This window comes from Lepidochelys kempii, chromosome 2, assembly GCF_965140265.1.
Source record: "Lepidochelys kempii isolate rLepKem1 chromosome 2, rLepKem1.hap2, whole genome shotgun sequence".
In the NCBI taxonomy this organism is placed as follows: Eukaryota; Metazoa; Chordata; order Testudines; family Cheloniidae; genus Lepidochelys; species Lepidochelys kempii.
Genome location: NC_133257.1, coordinates 168,868,283 through 168,883,334, shown reverse-complemented (window position 1 = coordinate 168,883,334; position 15,052 = coordinate 168,868,283). Strand labels below are relative to the sequence as shown.

The window sequence follows — 15,052 nt, the reverse complement described above, 5'->3', positions numbered from 1 at the left end:
AATGAAAAAGTCTGAAATCCTGTATGTATAAAATATGTGTTTTTATATTTCTGTCTTCAAAACTGCAATAAGAGAACAGGCTGGTGGAAAGGAGAAAGCTATAGCCATAAGTCAGAGATTCAGTTATACAGCACTTGTAGATTGTATTAGGGGAATGAGTGGATATAATACCAGAACAAGTGTTAAGAGGAAATTAATAGTGATTTATGACTGTGTGCCCTTTCACTCTCCCTCGCTGTTTCCTTCATGCTTTAGCACCTGCTTCTAAGCCAAGCTGACCTGTATAGTGTTGTCAGTTGAAAAATGTACACTCTCCTCTCTTTGAGTCTGATCCTCATGACCAGATGCCTGGTGAGAGAGAGAGTGTGTGTGCGCACAGTAGCAGCCTACAAAGGTGGCTGGTGCCCTGAGGCACTCGTAATTTCCCAAGAAGCCACTAAGAGCAGCTTTGGGAGAATGCTCTGACAGGCAGGGATTGCTGGAGCACAGCAGCAGTCTGGCCACATTCCCTCTTCTCCAGCCGTATTCCCTTCATTGGATGTACAACACTTGGAATTTCCCCAGGCAGCATTCGCTCTAGCTTTCCTGCACTGCTTCTAGTAATTACTGATGCTGGATGTGATCGGATGGAATTGTTGGTGAAATTGAAAGGCCAGTAAGATGGGGGGCCATTGTCTGTGAATGACTTGAGCTAAGATTTAATGCAGGAACGTGAGGAGATGGAAACAGAAATGCCTGTGGTGGGGTATTGCATTAGTTTCACTTGGTTCTTTTTTTGATCTGTCAGTCTTTTTTATGTAATTACCAAATTCACACAGTTTAAAAAGAACATGAATAGAACTCCCTCCCCAGTCCTAACCACCAAACTAAACAAGAAATAGCACCACAAGGAAATCGGCTATTTTTAATTATTTTGGTAGCTGTTTTCTATTTGGGAAGTGTCATAAACGTTTCCCAGTTCTGGATATTTCTGAACTGCAGCTTCAGCTAATGCTTATTGAAAATGGAACATCAGTGACCAAATCCTGGCTCTTTAGCTACCACATTTATGTGAGTATTTAGAGGCAAAAACAATATTGAAATTTCACCAAGTCATGGAAAGGCTTCTGTTCCTCTAATTTGCTGTGCACTGAAAGATACTCTTTAAGGACTCTACATGCACGCAGTAGTTTTTGTTACATCAGGAAACTTTCCGACATCTTGTTTTCCTCGTAAGTTTAAAGGTTTGTTTATTGAGAATAAATGTGCCAAGTATAAAGAAATGGGGGGGAAAGTGTCTGCATTTGATTTGTGCATGAATAGTCCCTGGGATGTTATCTGGACTATCCCAGTGCATGCAGGAAACCTTCTCTTTTCCCTTTCCTCCCTCCCTCCCCCACCACCACCCACAAGGCAGTTCAGTGGCTTAAAGACACAATCTTGCCTGCAGTGGGGATGGTTGAAATGAACACACATCCTGTATCTCCAAATTTTTTCATCTTTTTCTTAGGAAGATCTACAAACCTCTGTTTCTAAACAACCATATAGCTATGGTTTAACTCATGAAGAACCAGAAGAAGGTCAAAGTGCTACTTTTAATGGTCAATACCTATACAGTACACAATTTACAGGATATGTCATGAAAAAAGAAGCTGAATCCTTCCTGCACAGTCAGATGTTGCTTATCCCTCTCTGTCCTGGGCAGCTATATACATGTTAAGTTAATAGTATGGATATTTGATAATCTATTTGAAGTCATTGTAACACTGGGATTGAGTTTGACCTGTCATCTTTTATATCAAAGGTCCATTGTTTAGGCCGAGAAATTTAAGACAAGATTTTCAAAAGTACCTGATGATTTTGGGTATCTCTATTATGGAGTAACTGACTTAAGTCACCTTAAGGGGCTTTATTTTCAGAAAGTGCCCCATATACCCACCCACCCTCTGAAAATAAAGCCCCTTTAAGGTGTCTCAAGTTGGGCACCCAAAAACAATAGGCACATTTGGAAATCTTGATCTTAAAATTTGTTGTTTTTTTAAAAGACAAGATTAAACTTAATGTGAACAGAAGTATTTTTCATGTATTTTTTTTTTTTTTAAAAAGAGCATTGAAAATAAATTTTTAAGTGTTGGAAACCCAAAACCAAAAGCACTATGTAGCACATGAGAGCCAAAGAGAAAACTGACCTCTAGAGTTTCACTATTCAAGTTGGGCAAAATGTCTTAAAAGATGGAAAGTAAATAATATTTTAAAATGTTATTCAGATTTAATAATACAAGGAGTTATTGATAACACAGAGCAGTCATTTGTTTTTAAGTAAATAGGGCCAAATTAATCCCTCCTGAAATTTCATGGTCTTCAATAGCATCTTCTCAGAGATGTATTTGTCCCATAATTTTTATTACTATACTATTTCTTTAATGCAGCTGAAAGTAAATGTGTATTTCAAGTGGTCCCTGTGCATTTACTGTGATAGGTCTTATTGAATTTCCTACTGAAACATATTTATTGTGTCCAAAGCACACAATCAGTCCACGAAATAATTGCATTTTTTATTTTAGTATTCCTCCTCAGATGTGAAGGCTGTAGGCACATAATAAGGTTTTACTACCATGTTCTAACTGTAATTAACTACTCTAATAAAAATGCTCCAGAAAGAGAAATAATACAAATTTAGCAGTAATTACAAGCAAACATGACACAGTAATAGCGATGTACTACTTAAAAACAGTTTTACCTTTTCATTTTGTATGCATCTCATTAGCACTGGCATAATTCAGTGACACAGTCATCCAAACTATATAAACGATTATTGAATACAGGTAATGCCTCCCAGTTAGTTATTTGAAACCTAATACTAACCCAAGCCAAGGAACAATATCACAAGCAGTCACTCTGGAAGGTGTGGAAATGAAACACCAGTACAATGGAATACTATAATATTTCTGACCTCTGTCAATGGGAGTTAAATGGGCAGTAAAGGACACAATCAGAATAAATATCATATTAAAAAAAAACCTAATGTCCTTACCTATATTATAAATAATGACACTATAAAATGTTAGGAAAATCTGGCCACATATCCCATTTTTGAATGATATCTGTATGTCATAGCCATCAGTTTTCAACAATATGGTACTGGACTCCCATGTGGTAAGGAATAAGATTGTGTATAATGTACTCTTAAAAGCACATACTTATCTAGAATGTTTAAATAGAAAAAGAAAGGAGGCCATAGTGCTCACATTTAGATGTCACCATTAGAAACTAAATGTCACTACCATGCCACACAAATAGGCATTATACATCTGTACCATTTTCTTAGTTATGTTGCATAGCTGCCTTCTTCCTCCCACCTTATTTATTTTGCCCCAACAGCCTTCAGGGGTCCTGTATGACATGCAGCCCCTGCCGCTGAAGAGGGCTAGACACAGATCCCTCAGGAGGATGTCAAACCACTTTCAAGTATTAGCCAGAGACCAGCATGAGAGAACTTGACAGTTTCTTTGGCTCTCACTTCACTGCTACTTAAGCTTAATTCTCAGCACATATTTGTGTTTGAGTGCTTTGCCGAATAGTCATGAACTTAAGCCTGTGCTTAAGGCAAAGCCTGTGTTTAAGTGGTTTGCTGAATTGGGGTCCTATTGATAAGGATTAGATAGGATGGGCACAAGTTGTCCCATTGAAACCAGTGGATAAAGTAATTAACATTTGACACTCCTAATATGACTGATTTAATTTCTCTCCCATGCATTCCAGTGTATAGAGAGATTTTCTATTACAGCAACTCCCATTCATATTTGAACTAGAAGTCATTTTTTATCTAAAATCTTGGATTAGAAGTTCATAAGGCCAGAGGGTACCTACCTCTCCAAAGAGGGGAAACAACAGTATTTCTTTGCAACCAGAACTGGGTCTGTTTTCATGGTTATGATATTCAGCTTGATAAATAATTAAAAATGTAATTCAAATAGCTTTACTTCGAAAGCAGAATAAATTTGCATCAATATAATGGCTGAGATGGCTGTTGTAACACTGTATATCAGTATAATTACTTTAATTATAACTAAACTATAGTTATATTAATTATATTTTAACCTTGTCTTTTTATAATGTTAATTGAGTATTAGTATGCACTGAATCAAATGTGTAGTTATAAGCACAATGGAGTTCCTAACTACTTTTGTGATTTGTAAATTTGTATGTCATTTTGACTAATTAATGGAATTTATCTCTCTGTTGAAGCCAATGCAAGTACTGGATTATATCACTGCCTTTACTTTATGCTTGTACTGCCTGAAAGAAGCTGCAAAAATCAAACTGAATATAAATTGGTGTCAACAATAAAACAAATCTTCCAGCACAGCAAGCGGCAGATTTTCAGAGGAGCTGAGCTTTTAGGCCAATGGGAGCTATGGGTACTAAACACCTCTAAAAATGAGCCCTTAAATGTCCACATTCAAATTTTGTTAACATCACAACATATAAAGGGCCAAATCCTGGTGCCTCGCTCACCACTAGTCTCCCTGAAGTCAGTTGGTCGATTTGTGTAAGATGAGCACGTTTTCACCCTATTGTGTTTTTCTGCCATTCTCCTATGGTCTTTTTTTGATTCAGTGCCCCAGAGTGTCCCCTCACTCATTTCTGGGCAGGCGGGAGTATGAAGGTTTTCTGGCCCACGCTAGGGACGCTGAGTTAAAAGACCATAGGGAGACTGGTGAAAAAATAACTGTGGGCCAAAACTTTATCCCCACTGACTTTAGTGAGGCTGCCCTTTCTGTCATAGAAACCACAACACTTTGCAAAACCAAGAACAACAATCCATTTATATAAAGCTCTCCCCACTCCCTGAACTTTCTGAAAGCACTTTACAATGCAGAAGTAGTAGTAGTATCCCCAGTTTACAGGTGAGGTGACCAAGACACCGAGACTTTATAAAAAAAAAAAAAAATAGATCAAGTGGCTGGAATAGGACCCAGGGCTCCCATTTCCCTGCTCTAGCTGCTAGACTGCACTGCCTCTGATGTGGGAGCTAGGTAGTTCTTTACCTTTTGAAAAAGGGCAATAATAATATGTAAGGCTGTAGCTATATTGTCTCCTAATAATGCATACATATCTAGGTTACACTTTACACAGTCTTAACTACTCAATAGAGCTGGTCGGCAATTTTTTGACTAAAAAATTTCCGTCAAAAATACCAATTAATTGAAGCTGAATTTTTTTGTGGGAAAGGGTCAGTTTAAACAAATTTCCCTTTTTAGAAACAGTTGGGTTTTTTTTTGGGTGGGGGAAAGTTTCAAAATTGTCCATATCTCTCATTTTGACACTTTATAAAACCAAAAATTCTGTTTTAAGCTATTTCTTTTAGAAACTTAATTTCTAGTTTAAAAGAATTAAATCATTAAAAGCTCAACATTGAGACAATTAGAAATTATTTAAATGAAACACTTCAATTGACCTGAACCAAGAAAATAAGAATTCATTTGTCTGAATATACTTAGTAACAGAGCTGTGTTGGGAATCGATTTCCCATCCTGGGAAATTTTTGAAATTTTGACTTTTTACCCCAATGTGGTATGAGGAAAAACTGTAGAAATCTCAATTTTTTTCCCAGAATGGGAAAACCATTCCCTACACGGCTCTGTTACTAAATATATTCAGAGAAATGAATTATTATTTTCTTTGGTTATTTAGGGCTAGATTGCACCTTTGCTCAATTCCGTATTGCTGCATTTGGAGCCTTGGGAGGGAAACGTGGCTTTGAGTCCAGCCTCGCTCTATCTATAGCAATTGGATACATCAATAGGCACAGTGTTTCTCAGCATAATACCAAAACAATAAAGGCAGTACTACAGCAGCCTACACTTACATAGCAACTTCCATCTAAATTGCTTTAAAAACATCAATGAGCTATAGTGGTTACCTTTCAAACTTGTCAATAGCTTTAGGCAGGGAGCTCAAATGTGGTTGAAGGCATCTGTGTGGCCACACTAGATGGGCCACAATATGGCCTTTATCTAGCAGACCCAAAGATCCTGCCATCTACATACGCAATATGCAAATAGAGTATGGGAGGGATGGGATATTATGCAAAATAGTGCAAATGAGCTGTGTAGTTCAGCATGTTAGGTCTACGATTTTTTGGGTTAGTCACTAAAATATATATTGTATTTATTTTTTTTCTGCAACATCTAGAGGAAGCGTTTTTAGGGAGGGAGTTGAGAAATAAAAGGTTAAGGGATGGTAGACCACATCAAAGGGGGCATTCCAGGCATGAGGAAGAAGGCATATAAACTTAGGATCATGAAAAGAGATAAGTGAAGCACTCTTCTGGCTATCCATGGGGAAAGAGTCTGGGCCTGGTCTTCAGCTGGTGCAAAATGCCCTGCTCTATTGAATCCAGTAGAATGACACTAATTTACATCAACTGAGAATCTGGCCTTCTGTAGTTAGAAGTTAATTTCATTTACAGATATTTCTTACCAGGCTCTGAAGTCTCTAATATCCTTTGTCTATCTCAGACAGCATGTACCCTGAGCTGCCTCTTTGAACCACAACCCTTTTAGTGGCTGAACTGCTGGCATTTGCTTTCTGATTCTTAACCCTTTTGTCTTTCCTTTGAAGTCCGAGGAACAATTGCAATATGTTCTCTCTCTTTCCTTGGTGTAATCATTCAATGCTTGCACGTCAAACAGGACTTTGAGGATCTTCCCAGAAATCTGCTTCATATTGGCTAACCATTGTACCAGTGCAAATCTCTCTTTGTGTAAGCTAGTTTTTACAACCATAAAAGGTTTTTTCTCTGTCTCTTCTGATCAGTTCATTTAATTGTTTCCCACCTATATGTCTTTTCTTAGCCTTGGTCTACACTGCGGGGGGGAGGGGGAGAATCGATCTAAGTTACACAACTTCACAGCTATGTGAATAACATAGCTGAAGTCAACGTACTTAGATCAATTTACCATGGTGTCTTCACCGTGGTGAGTCAACTGCTGCCGCTCCCCCGTTGTCTCTACCTGCGCCTCTTGTGGTGCTGGAGTACAGGAGTCCATGGGAGAGCGCTTGGGGGTCAATTTATCGCGTGTAGACTAGACGCGATAAATCAATCCCTGCTGGATCGATTGCTGCCTGCCGATTCGGAAGGTAGTGAAGACATACCCTTAAACTTTGCCCAATGTTCCTAGTTTGGCAGCTCAGAGAATGGTATAATTCCCTCCTGCCTGCAGACGAAAATGGGAAAAGACCACTGTTCCTGTGTTATATGTAATGTTTTAGGGAGTTTCCCCCACGACTTTTTCAATCATGATTAGTATAGTGTAACAGTTCTTCACAGAGAAGAGTTCTTAGTTTTCCTATAACTTGCCAGAGCAGGCAGTTGTTCTGTTGCAATAAAGATTACATCTTCTAGATGTCAGTGAAGAAAAAACCACCAGCCTTTGTCAATGGTATCTCCTGCTTTGGCTAAAATGCCAAGGAAACTGGATTTTTTGCTTGCATTGAATATTGGATACTCAGATTCCACGGAAACCAATGGTTTCCTCAGTGCTCTCTCCAATTCCTGCCAAAGAAATTTTGAGCCTCGCAGCCAATCAATTAATAAATTCTTCTTTAGGTGTAGCAAGTACTGCAGGGCTTCATTTAGCAGAGTTTCTGAATCTCTCTGTAGAATACCCTTATTGTCTTTCCCTTTGGGATGGAGGCCCTTCTAATCCAAGGTTCAGTATACCGTGAGCACCCAGGCCAGCTGGGTGTGGAAGCCTGGCTCCTGAATGAACATGTATGAAAGAGGAAGAGGTTTCTGAGAGTGGGTGACTTCTGTGCTGCTGCATTCAGATAAGAATTCTGCTTCTTTTCCATATCAAAGTCCAGACATCTTCACAGTTTGGTTAAAGGATAGAAAACTAAGTCCATTTAGATATGACATCATGTTGCTAAACAAAATGGAGAAAACAGCAGAGTGCCACCAGCATAAAGCTAGAGTCAGACAATGGGGCATTAGACCCCTTTGTCAATAAACTTCTTTTACATCTGTTCTGTATTCTCTAAGTCACTGAATCAATGTGTGACCTTGTTGTTTTTCGTGCCTCAGTTTCCCTATCTGTAGAATGAGGATAAAAATGCCTTTTTTGTAAAGCACTTCGCAATCTGCGAACGAAAAGGCTATACAAGAGCTAAGTCTTATTCTATTATTATTACAACATTCAACCTTAAGTCTTACTAATTCTGCCTTAGATAAGGTTACCTCAATGTTTGGAGCATTACCTAAATTTTCCTTGTACTTATTATAGAGAGTGCCTAGATAATTTACTTTACTTCAGTATATGCAGTATTCTAAGGTACTGTATTACCTAAAGCTATTGACAAGTTTGAAAGGTAACCTGATGTTTTTAAAGCAATTAAGATGCAAGTTGCTATGTAAGTGTAGGCTGCTGTATTACTGCCTTTATTGTTTTGGTATTATGCTGAGAAACACTGTGTTTATTGATGTACCCAATTGCTATAGACAGAGTGAGGCTGGACTCGGTCATCATAAAATCTTGCTTCATATATAAAATCAACTGCATTTTCTCTTCCTGCTCTTTTTCTCATTAACATGGACGGCTTAATAACATCATGCATATTATATGTGTATGTGCTGAGGGAGGAGGAGAATATAATTAATACAACTAATAGCTTTAAAGTATAAATTAAGGATAATTATGGTTTGAATGCAAAACCCTATACAGTACATTATATAATGAGGAGGATTTTTTTTTAACAGGTGGAATGAGAATTTCTCCTGTACACATGAAAGTAAAATGGAAAGATGACATTTCCTTGGAGGTCAATTTATTTTAAAGAGGTGGGAAGTGGCGGTTTCCTTCCTCGGGTCAGCAGAACATTTGAAAACTAATCTGTCTTTTTGATTAACCTTTTTTTTCAGAATGCAACAAAAGCATAGGGCAAAGCTAAAAAGCACTCATCCCGTAGTCACATCCCGTAGTCATTTTGATTTGGAGATCCCAGTCAGTGAGATTGCTTATACTGCACTGGGGGAAGAACAAGCATCACACTATACCCAACATAAAGTCTCAAACACCCACCACCTCAAATGGCTTTTTGTCCTCTGTAAACCATATATGACATTTTTCTATCTTGTAAAGAGCTAAAGGCCTCTAAAAGTAGAAACAAACAAAGGCCCTGATCTTGCTATTGGATCTGCTAGCAAGGACCTTTGTACCTGTGATGGATTGGATCACAGAAACCCCCTTGGGGCTGCCAACTGATGTCCCAAGACTGCTTCCACCCCTGCTTTCCCTGCCAGCTTGGGACTCCAGAACCCTGCCTGGTTGTGCCAGACATGCTTGCCAGCTACAAACACAGACCCAGGTCTGAACTATGTCCCACAAACTGCAGGCTAAACTGAAAACAGCTTAAGAAGTGTTCCTGTCTCGAACACTCAGATGCCCAGCTCCCATGGGGTCCAAACTCCAAATAAATCTGTTATACCCTATATAAAGCTTATATAGGATAAACTCATTGTTCTCCCTCTATAACAATGATAGAAAGATATGCACAGCTGTTTGCCCCCGCCCCCTGGTATTAATACACACTCTGGGTTAATTAATAAGTAAAAAGTGATTTTATTAAATACAGAAACTAGGATTTAAGTGGTTCCAAGTAATAACAGACCGAACAAAGCAAATTACCAAACAAAATAAAATAAAATAAAACAAGTCTATGCCTAATACAGTAAGAAAACTGAATACAGATAAAATCTCACCCCCATGATTATTGTCCTTTGTTCCTGTTTCTTTCAGGTATCCTTTGGCAATGGAGAGGCTATCTCTTGAGCCAGCTGAAAGCAAAATAGAGAGGTTTCCCAGGGGTTTAAATAGACTTTCTCTTGTGGTTGGACACCCCTCCCTCCCCCTGTGTAGAATCCCAGCTCCAAGATGGAGTTTTGAAGTCACATGGGCAAGTCACATGTTCATGCATGACTCAGAACTTACAGGTAGCAGCTATTGTTCGCATGCTATCTTGAACGTTCTCAGATAGACTTCTTATGTGGATTGGAGCCTTCCAAGATCCATTGTCCATTAAGTGTTTCTTGATTGGGCATTTAACTTGCAAATTCCTTTCTAAAGAAGATGCCCAAATGCCTTACTAAGGCTACTTAAAATCAAACAAGTACACTGACAATATTCATAACTTCGAATACAAAAATGATACATGCATACAAATAGGATGAATATATTCAGTAGTTCATAACCTTTTCAGAGATATGTTACATGGCATATGTAGCCTAAAACATATTCCAGTTATGTCATATTTACTTTCATAAGCATATTTCCATAAAACATTATGGGGGGTAACGTCACAGTACCCATTAGAACTCCACATGAGTACAGGGTCTGCACTAGTTGATGTAATTGCAGGATCAGGGCAAAAGTGTGCAAGGCTACATGGCAAAATGTTTCAAACTCTTTTGCAATGTGTTCCTCCTTTATGGAAGTTATACTTCACCATCGGGACCCCCTGTATTTCTAGGTCTTTTAGTGTCTTACTTCCAGTTCAACATATATTGTCTTGGATTATTGGTGAAGCCAGGGACTCTAAATGGGTTCTATTGCCCTAAGCAAAATAGAAAACTAGCTAAAGTGTATCCCTATTGAGGCACAGTCACACAAACTGAGACTTAATGAATGTTTTGGCTGTTTGTTATTTTGCTTCCATAGGTGATCTTTTCCACCCAGATGGTAGAACCATTCTGGACGGGAATTGCCCATTCAGTTACTAGACTCACTAAACTAAATTCCCCCCTAATGAAAGTTTCCAGAAGTTAGCAAAATTACCCCAGCATTTAATTTGGTCTCCTCTATGTGTGCCTTGCATATTGCCTCAAGTCAAGACTTTAGTGCTCCACAAGGAAGGTTTGTATCGAACTGCTCTGTTTGCCTTAATTTGAGGTTGCTCTGTGTATCTCTTACAATGTCTTTGGTGCCCAGGAAGGAATTGACTATAAATAGAATTTCTGCATGTCAGAGTTCATTATGGAAGGAATTCACTGCCTCTGCCAATTTATGCTAATATAGTCCACATTAGTAAATCCATGCCCTAAGATGCAGATGGCTTTAAAAAACCATTTAATTTGATTTAGATATGCTTGAAATAGTGCTGGGAGAAATTCTGTAATGTTTATATTTATTTTTAAAGAGCAACCCTTGAACTGACCATGGGCAAATGGTGGAGTTTAATCCTGACTTTCATTTTATGTCATGTCACATTTTAGAGTTTACCAGAGCTCCTGACATTCACTTTTTGGTTCCATGCACACTTACATAGGTATTAAAATTTCATATATTTTATTTTTATTAAGAGCAAGAAGTCCATTCCAATGAGTCCCCAGCAAGGTGCATCATATGATGATAAATTAACTTTTGAGAGCATTTAAAATACTTTGATACTATGGTTCAGAATGTAAAATATACAGTTTGTACTACTTTCTCTCCAGACAAGAGAGCCTTGTAAAGGATTAACAGATACATATTTATGCTTTCTCCAATTTTGGCATTTGTAGCCCATCTACATAGAACATTTGCTTTTCCATTTCTAAATGATTAGCTCTGTATTCAACCTTATTAATCAGATTCAGAGCAACACATAAGCACTATAGCAAAATAAAAATAATATCATATTGTAAGTCAAAGCCTTTTTTTATTATTACCTTTTTTCCCCCAGAGCTCATCAGACTTTACAAAAAAGCATCTTGATTTTTGACAGGTCTATAGTTGCGCTGTTTGTCTGAATCATTTTCTGTAAATTTAAATCAGCACCACCAAATGTTGGATTAGGTATTGGAATAAATAAGGGTACATTTAGCATCATTATGGGTAATGAGACACCGTTGCAATCAAGCCTGCTTCTTAGCAATGAATGCAATTTCTAGTAATGTTGTACAGCTACAAAACTGAGGCCAAAGACTCTGAGATGCAGGTGATAATTTATAAGTGACAAGTGTGTTTTTTATCTGGATATCATCATTTAAACTATTAGGCATTTAATATTTCTCTTTTGTTTTTTTGCGTTTGCTGAAGAGTTTTTGAATATGTGGAATTACACACACACCCCTCTCTATCTGTAAATTACTGAGGGATCTGCTTATCAGTCAGTATAGGCACGCTCTGCAGTGCTTGAGAGAATGCCCATAACTAACCTTACCCCGATGAAACTGGCTGTTCTTGAAGTGTTCTACATCTTCAGGTCTGGTCATTCTTCTGTATTAAAGAAGAGTGTCATGAGGGTGCTTTAGTAAGATGGAGGGGGAAGGTACACCTGTGAAGTCAATTACTACATACCACATCTCCCCCTGCTTTTCCCAAGGCCTGCACAGGAGGCTTGCTTCCTACCTCCTGTGGAGAAGCAGCAGAGCATGGGTGTCTCCAAGTGACAGTGCTAGGCCAGGTGAATACTTTATACCATGGAGCCCAGAAGTAGCTCTGTCTCCAATTAGAGCTGCTGGCTGGGGAGCTAAAGCAGCTGCAGAATGGGGAAGCTCACTGGAACCAGAAGACCCTTTTCTGGCAGGACTGTGGGATTAGAGAGGGGAAAGAAATGGAAAGGGAAAGAGCACAGAGAGCTGCTGGGCTAATCTCAGGGAAGGTAATGAGAAGAGAGAGATGGGAGCTGAGCCTATTCTACTCCCATCCCTCTTCTTCGAATTCTAAGGTGAATATACTTATTCTTGAGGACTCTTTGGATTAAGGCTGTAAAACAGTAACACTAGTACTAAGTATACTGTACTAAGGAAAATCACGCTCAAGTATTTAAATCTTTTGCTTTTCTTTTAAATAGGTCTGAAATGGATATATTGTCTGCTAGCTCTGAAGGGATTTTGATTGGCTACTGCCCACAGCAAGATGCCCTGGATGACCTTCTAACTGGTTGGGAGCATCTTTATTATTACTGCAGCCTGCGTGGGGTTCCAAAACAATGTATCCATAAGGTAATTATCCATGAGTAGCTTTGCAAGGAATAGATGGAGCAAGTTTGGGCTATAGAGTTCACATGAGTTTCATTTTCTTGCACTAGAAAATGCACCTTTTAAGTCCGACATTTGTCTTTAACAGTTTTGGTCATTAGGAATCTTCTCTGCCCACCCCAAAATGTATTGATTACTTTGAAGTTTTAAATGTAGCATGATTTTCCTCTCATCCCAGTGTACATCAAGAGTAACTTCCCTGAAGTTATTGGAATTACACCAGTGTGAAAGCAATGCCTGGCCCACAGATCATAAAAGAATTAAAATTAAAAGTCTGCGTATGTAGCATCTTCACTTTTCACTTCACTATTCTGGCTTCTTAGCAAAATAACTTCAAAACTAGCTCTTCACCACTAATTTGCAGGTCCCGCCCAGCATAGGAGGCCTGTGGGGGAATGGAGTGTGGTCAGAATTGCTGCACTGCTTATGGTTATGCTCAAATAAATTTGTTAGTCTCTAAGGTGCCACAAGTACTCCTTTTCTTCTTTCAACTCCAAGGAAGGCCTTTGGGGAGACATTGCAACTGTGCACAAGATAGAGCAGCTCTGGAGCTAGTCTAACCTGACCCAAGGACACAGCAAACCCCTCACGTAGCTCCAGTATTGAAGTTGGGCGGTAAAGTTAGCAACAGCCACATTTTCCCCTTCACTTGGGCCCTGTGTGTAGCAGAGCTTGGCTGGACCTGAGAATGCAGCTTGCTGTCTTAACAAGGCCCCCCCTTGTAAACAGTGCCAAGCACCATTTACGATAGCTACTTAGAATTCAGCATCCAATCTTTTCCTTAGCTGTTCAGTGTTGTCAACCCACCTCATTAGTTTTGGATTAAGGACGGCCAGAGTACTGCAAACATGAAGATTTGTTCCCCTTGGTCTAAGGGAAATATATTAAGAGATAATTATTATTGCATTAAGCCTCTTGGTGAAAATTACCTGTCATCTCTATCCAGTGACAATTCCCCTCTTATGATCAGCTTTTAGCACAACTGTACTAACCATCTATTATCGTGGAATTTAATAGAGACACGGATGAGAACAGTTTCTGGCATGTCTCTTAGAGCTATACATTCATTTAAGAGAATGCTGTTTAAATATTCATAAGTCTCACATAAGTCATCAACTATGTTTTGGTCATAAATGTAACTTAAAGCAGAAATCAAAGCTTGATTATTTAATTAGGCAGCAAAGTCTTAAAATGCTGTGAAACATGGTTCTTAACCTTCTCTGTTTTGTCCAACAGAACAGATGACAATACATCCTTGCAATGTACTTGTCCACATGGTAGAACGTATATAATAAACTGAGGCACTAATGTTGACACAGTAGATATGGCGTGGAATTTTCAAAAGTACCTAAGTGACTGAAGAGCACAAGTCCCATTGAAAGTCAGTAGAAATTGTCCTAATTCACTTATATACCTTTTAAAATCATACCTGTGAGCTCCTCAGTATTACAGCCAGGGTGTTTTAAGCAGAAGTGCCCCGATGTGGAATATGTACACGATATGCCCACAACATTGCTCTAAGGAAGCTGACTGACTATATCAGGTGCAATGTGTGCAGAATGAACATTTTCCATCCCAGTGCTGGAATTAGTCCAGTGCAAAACAGGGCAGATGGGGAAATTACAGCTGGAGCATGAATGAGCTAATGAAGGAGGATAGCTGCCTCGGCATTGTTGGACATGTGGCAACTGCGTTAGATGACCCCTTGTAATAAATTTGCCATGCGGGGCATCTTTGGTTCAGGGCCAGTTCAAAGCATAGGCACTATAAACCTGTGCCTAGGGTCATGGCTCCTAGTCACACGGTGATTTAAAAAAAAACACAACTGTTTTTTTTATTCAGGCAAAATTACAATAAAACACTGACATACTACATTGTCCATTACTTGTTACTTATTCAGGATCAGTTTTATATTCAAAGACCTAAAGAGTCTGGCTTATTGGCTGAGGAGCCCTCCTCCTTATCTTAGTATACAAAAAAGTGACCAAATTTCTATGTACTGATCCTCTTTTTGGCACTTCTCCTGTGTATGTACTTGGTGTGAAAGCT

The 15,052-nt window shown here is 38.8% G+C and overlaps 1 protein-coding gene across 1 annotated transcript in view; it reads left to right on the top strand.

The window, feature by feature from the left end:
- The window catches only part of ABCA13 (ATP binding cassette subfamily A member 13), a 226,962-nt gene that overhangs the window by 174,843 nt on the left and 37,067 nt on the right, over nt 1-15,052 (top strand). The window contains exon 40 of the mRNA XM_073329650.1: nt 12,817-12,967. Within this exon, the coding sequence (XP_073185751.1) occupies nt 12,817-12,967 (151 nt within the window). The remainder of the gene's footprint in view (nt 1-12,816; nt 12,968-15,052) is intronic.